The 5,944-nt window shown below is 40.8% G+C and overlaps 1 protein-coding gene across 1 annotated transcript; it reads right to left on the reverse strand.

Moving 5' to 3' along the window:
• Window positions 1-598: 598 nt before the first annotated feature.
• On the reverse strand, window positions 599-5,216 carry LOC115375116 (tripartite motif-containing protein 16-like). Its single transcript, XM_030074443.1, has 2 exons — window positions 5,083-5,216; window positions 599-2,606 (listed from the first exon to the last, which is right to left on the reverse strand). The coding sequence occupies exon 2, from the start codon at window positions 2,561-2,563 to the stop codon at window positions 911-913; it is 1,653 nt and encodes a 550-aa protein (XP_029930303.1). The 5' UTR covers window positions 2,564-2,606; window positions 5,083-5,216; the 3' UTR covers window positions 599-910.
• Window positions 5,217-5,944: the final 728 nt, after the last annotated feature.

Below are 5,944 nucleotides of genomic sequence, written 5' to 3' on the forward strand. Positions count from 1 at the left end.
AAAACTCAATTAATTGTTGAAAAATTCACTTTGTTCACATGTGCAGTGGCTAAATTCTACATATTCTCTTCATCCTCACCATCAGTGTGTCAACACTGTGGAGGGAAAACACACACACTGTTTTTATTAATTATAATAATCATGATTTAATTTCTCACACCGTTTTCTTAACAGAGGTAGTTTAGTTCAGTGTTGTTTATTGATTTTACACAAACAAAAAACATCCACAGAAAAAGTAGCATTTGAGCAATTGTTTAGAAAACTCAGAAATTCAATGAAATATATGCTCTAATTGTTTTTTTTTTCTCTCTCTCTTGGATATCATAGCAAGAGCATTAACTAAATGGGATAAAAATCTTTCCAAAATGTAAAAAGTACAAAGTAAAAATACAAACTACATAGCTATAATAGAAGGAAAACCTCTGAACATGGTCATTCTTTTCATTGATTATAATAAGTGATTTCATTGTGTTTCATTAAGTGTCATTGTTTTTGTACCTTATGAAACATTACAATACAGAAATAAAGAAACAACAAGAAACAACTGTGTACAATGACAACTCAAACTCAGTGATATTTAGATTGAAATCCACCATAATTAAACATTTTCTTTCTTCCCCTTGAATATAATATCAACAACATTTACTAAATTGGAACTGAAACATTAAAATGTAGAAACCATCAAGAAAACAAAATACAAAATATGAACTACTCTGCAACAGATATTAGAAGTGTGTAGACAACAGTAAGGAACATGCAGGGAGGAAGAGGTTACAGTCCCACCCACACTGTTTGACTGACAGGTGGAAGTGCAGAAACACCTCAGTGACGACATGAAGCTGCAACGACTCAGGGAAAAATATTTTTTTATGATCAGAAACTTACATTTTGCTGCTTTAATAACTCCTGTCTACTTGAGCCGACAAAACTCAGCTGAGTCTCCAGACCAATAAACCAGAATTCCAGCATGTAGAGGCTGAGTGAATGTGGTCTGGACTCTGTGGAGGAGAGTCATGGTTTCAGAGACGTTGTAGAAGCACAGAATACCTGCTGTGTGATCCAGGTACACTCCTACTCTGGAAGACACACGGACTGATGTGGTAGTTGTGATGTTGTTATGTCTGAACTGATTGTAAAGACAATCTAATGTCCAGGACTTGTCACTGGATCCAAATAGACCTCTTCTGCTAATATCCTTGTATGCAACTGCTATTGAAACATATGACCCACTCCACTCCACCTCCCAGTAACAACGTCCAGTCAGACTCTCTCTACTCAGGACCTGAAACCTTCCAGTGAATCTGTCTGGGTGACGAGGATATAACTGATGGTTTCCCATTTCTGTTACTTTTCTGTTCCCCTCAGATAATAACAGCCGTGTGTGTGCTGTGTTTGGATCCAGTGTGATTTGACATGAATATTGTAAGAATTCAGCTCTGGTCTTGGGCTCTGGTTGTGACAGCAGAACATCCACTCCAGTCACTGTCAGTGAGATCTTGGACCATTCCTCACTTAGAAGGTCCTGTAGTTTCTCTCTCAGCTCTGACACAGCTGCAGTCACATCCTCAAAGTAGCTCAGAGGACGGATGTTGTTGCTGGGTGAGTGTGTAGATTCACTGAGACGTGACAGTGAGGGGTAGTTGTGTAGGAAATGGATGTGATCCTCTGTGTGTGAGAGCTGCTCCAGCTCAGCGTCTTTCCTCCTCAGCTCAGCAATCTCCTGCTTCAGCTTCTCCTGAAGTTCTTCAGCCCGACTCGCTTCCTCTTTCTGCTGGGATCTGATCTGCTGCTTCACATCAGACCTTCTTTTGTCAATCAAACGGATCAGCTCAGTGAAGATCTCCTCACTGTCCTCCACTGCTTTATCAGCAGAGCGATTGATGGCCTCCACCTCCTGCTGAAGCACCTTCACGTCTTTCTCTGTGTCCTGGATTCTCTGCTGGATTTTTTGCCGACTCAGCCCGAGCTCATTCTGCCTCTCGGTCCTTTCTGCTGCAGCTAAGACTGTGTGGTGGCCTTTATGTTCATCCATGGAGCAGACATAACAGATACACTTCTGATCAGTGCGGCAGAAAATCTTCATCACCTCATCGTGACGAGAGCAGATGTTCTCCTGAAGCTGCACAGTGGGTTCCACCAGCTTGTGTTTCTTTAATGGAGGTGCATCATAGTGATGCTGGAGGTGCTGCTCACAGTAAGAGGCCAGACACACCAGACAGGACTTGAGGGCTTTCAGCTTTCTCCCAGTGCAGACATCACAGGCCACATCTCCAGGTCCAGCATAGCAGAGATCAGGAGGAGCAGCTTGGAGTCCCATCTTCTTTATTTCCTCCACTATTTCTGCTAACATGGTGTTTTTCCCCAGGACAGGTCTTGGTGTGAAGGTTTGTCTGCACTGGGGGCAGCTGGGGATTTCCTTGTGCTCCTCTTCATCCCAGCAGCTTTTAATACAGCTCATGCAGTAGCTGTGTCCACAGGGAATAGTCACCGGATCCTTCAGTAGATCCAGACAGATCGAACAGCAGAATTTTGCCGAGTCCAGCTGAATTCCTCTCTGCGCCATTTCACTTGTCAGTGACAGTGAACATCTGACAGTTTCACTTTCTCTGAAACGAGAAGAGGGAGGGCTTATCAGGCTCTGATTTATTCCAGGAAGAGGAGTGGTTTCAAAGAGGCAGAGTGTGTTCAGCTCTGGTTTACAACATGAGGTGAAGATTATGACAAATCTATATGGAATCGTTAAACTTGAGAACTGTGAGCTCCCTGGGATTTAATCCTTTTTTCTCACAATACACAGTTGAAACCCAACACCAGTGTCTTTCTCCCTGTCATATTTTAAGTGTAATGTGTTCTGTGATTTCTGAGGTGGACTGTAACTTGGGTGGTTTTCGCTCCACTGTGAAAATATCCAAATAAAACTGAACAATCTGCAGATGGAATTTTTTTTTGTTGGTCAAATGCAGTGTAAACACATTCCATCCAGTCCTTAAAAGATTTCAATAGTTACGCATTCAAGTATGTTATCAACAACAGTTGTCATACAATCTAGAACCTTGAAATTTAAATGGTTTTTTTTTGGTTATAGTTTTTTTTATAGTTGAGTTTACAGCCATCCAATTCAAAGTCCATCCCTTTCTCAGCGTTTTCCCAGGTTTCAGAAATTGCGCTTATATTGAATGGTTGTGAGAATGTGTACAAATAGTCCTTGATATTATTGAAGTTTGCAAGCTTCTACTGTTAGTGTACAATCGATAATTTGTCCTTTGTTTTAATGTTCTGGTTATACTGAGTGTCCGTGTCGTAGCTGCAATTATTGTTAATTGTCGAGAAGAAATTATTGTCCAGGTCTTTGTCATGCTCCAAATGCAATGTGTTATGATTAGTGTTGCAAAGGGGTGGAAAGTTTCCGGTAAATTTCCCAGAAAGTTTCTGAAAATTCCCGTGGGAATTTTCGCTCTGGAATATTGGAAACTTTCAGAAGAATGAGGTTTTTAAAAAGTTTCCATGAAAATTTAAGCTTTTAAGAAATTAAGAAATTTTGTTTTTGTTGTTGTTAACTTAAGATGAATGGGGCAAAAATAAACAATAATCAATAAAATGAATGTCAACATCAATATCACCATTTTGGAAATGGAAACCCTAATGTCCTGAACTCAGGACTCACCTCTAACCCAAAGGCCACAGTGCCAGCATACTGTAAATCATCATCCCCATACCCAAGTGTGTGAAATAAAACTTAAATATAAAACTTAAATATAAACAGTCAACTTTGCATTTTGGTGGAAACAAATATGTTGCATGATTCAATGCAAATTCAACTGTCCACCATGATTCACATATGCAAATAATTTCGAGCACTTTTGATCATCATCAATCAGTAGCCTATACTCCACTAGGCTACAGCACTTCCACTGAGACAGACGATCATCAGCATCACGATTCAATTTCCTGCATTTCTATGCATTTTAATGGGTAGTTTGAACCACTTCATATGCACACCTTAACAATAGTACTGCACACAGTCCTATGCCTGAATTAATAGCCTAAATTCCTTACTAACGCTGTATAACTGCTGGTCGTTGTATTAATATCCTACAACAGAACAGACATAGGATTATTATAAAGAGAAAATTTGTTGCACACGGGTGATACCATTAATATCTTAATGTAGGATATTTACATAAAACGCCCCGATGGATCAGGTTAATTTCATTTGAACAACAGATTTCCCGAGCATTTATATGGGCTATGCAAACTTCAATCCACATGATAAAAATTAATCCACGGACCACCAAAGTAATGTTTGACTGTTTAATTAAATCAACTTAAAATTACTCTGGCACGGTTGGAGGGGGTGTGCTCCAGTATGGTACGGGCATTCATGCACAAGCACATGCACGGTCACACATGCAGCACGCGAACGTGGATATGACGTAAATCATGCCGTCCTCCTGCTTCTGCAAAATTGTTTAATGCGCGCAGCGCGATTAACTGTGAATCGCAGCATTGCACAATCAATAATGAACTGATAATAATAATCAACCAGATCCGGCAGACCTGACCGGGTGGCCACACACACCATGCGGTGTTGGCCGGCACCGAGCAGGCATCGCTCCCCCAAAATTTCACAATGTTTCCAGCCAGGGGAGCTCATGTCACCACCAGGGGAGCTGTGCACCCCTTTGCTCCCCCTTATTTCACACACTGGTTATGCCAATATTCACGACAGTTTGACTCAGCTAGGGAAAATTCCCGAAAATTCCCTGGAAATTCATTATAATGTAACATGTTTGCATGCATATCTGCTTATAACAAACCAAAATGTTTATTATGTATATATGTATATGACCGGGTGAATGCAGTGAATATAAATTCCCGAAAATTCCCGTTTATTCCCGTTAATTCCCATTAATTTCCGAAAATTCCCATGGAAATTTTCCAACTTTGAAAATTCCGGGAATTTTGCAACACTAGTTATGATCCGTGTATTCAAATACTGTCAGTTCATGATCACGTATGAGACTATTTTCTAGTTCATTTATGACATTATGTGTCATATTGTTGTGTTTGTATGCTTCTTACCTGTTTGTATGTGTGTTACTTCCAAGTCCAGTTTATAGCAATCCGTCAGTTTCCTCCTGAGTGAATATTATACCGGTCCAGTCACTTCTCAGGGACGGTGAACGTCTGACAGTTTCACTTTCTCTGAAACCATAAAAGTTGAGCTGTGATCCAACACAAACGTGTGCTCCTCCTCTTCATGTTCTCTGCTGATCTGCAGTGAACGGGCTCATCAGCTCTGGCACTTCACAGCGTGTTGTTTACACCCATCTTTAAAGTGTCAGATCAGTGAAAGGGGAGGGAGCCAGGAAATGTCTGGCAGAATGATCCTGGCTGTGTTTGAGAGCAGGAAGAAGAGGGAGGGCTTATCAGGCTCTGCTTTATTCCAGGAGGAGGAGCGATTTCAGAGGCAGAGTGTGTTCAGCTCTGGTTTACAACATGAGGTGAAGATTATGATATCGATGTGGAATCGTTAAATTTGTGAAGCATGAGCTCCCTGGGATTTAATCCTTTTTGCTCACAATACACAGTTGAACCTAACACCAGTCTCTTTCTCCCTGTCTGCTCTGTGTGTGTGAAGCAGACACCGGCAGACTGACTGGTGAACACACACAGTCTTTGTCTCTTTCTCTAATGAGTTCAGTGAGAGAAACCAGTCAAATATTAACTTTCATGTCTTACCCCTCGGAATACCCCTCCGGTGGTTTTTGTTCCACTGTGAAAATATCCAAATAAAACTGAAAAATCTGCAGATGGAAAATAAAGTTTTTTAGTCAAATGCAGTGTTGTGGTCTGATGAATTTGGTGGTGGGATCTGGGAACATTCCTCGTACATGGTGTAGTGGGAATGTTCATGAAGGGAGTCCTTATCTTTTTTTAGTAT

The sequence above is a fragment of the Myripristis murdjan genome, chromosome 17 (assembly GCF_902150065.1).
Source record: "Myripristis murdjan chromosome 17, fMyrMur1.1, whole genome shotgun sequence".
Taxonomy (NCBI): Eukaryota; Metazoa; Chordata; class Actinopteri; order Holocentriformes; family Holocentridae; genus Myripristis; species Myripristis murdjan.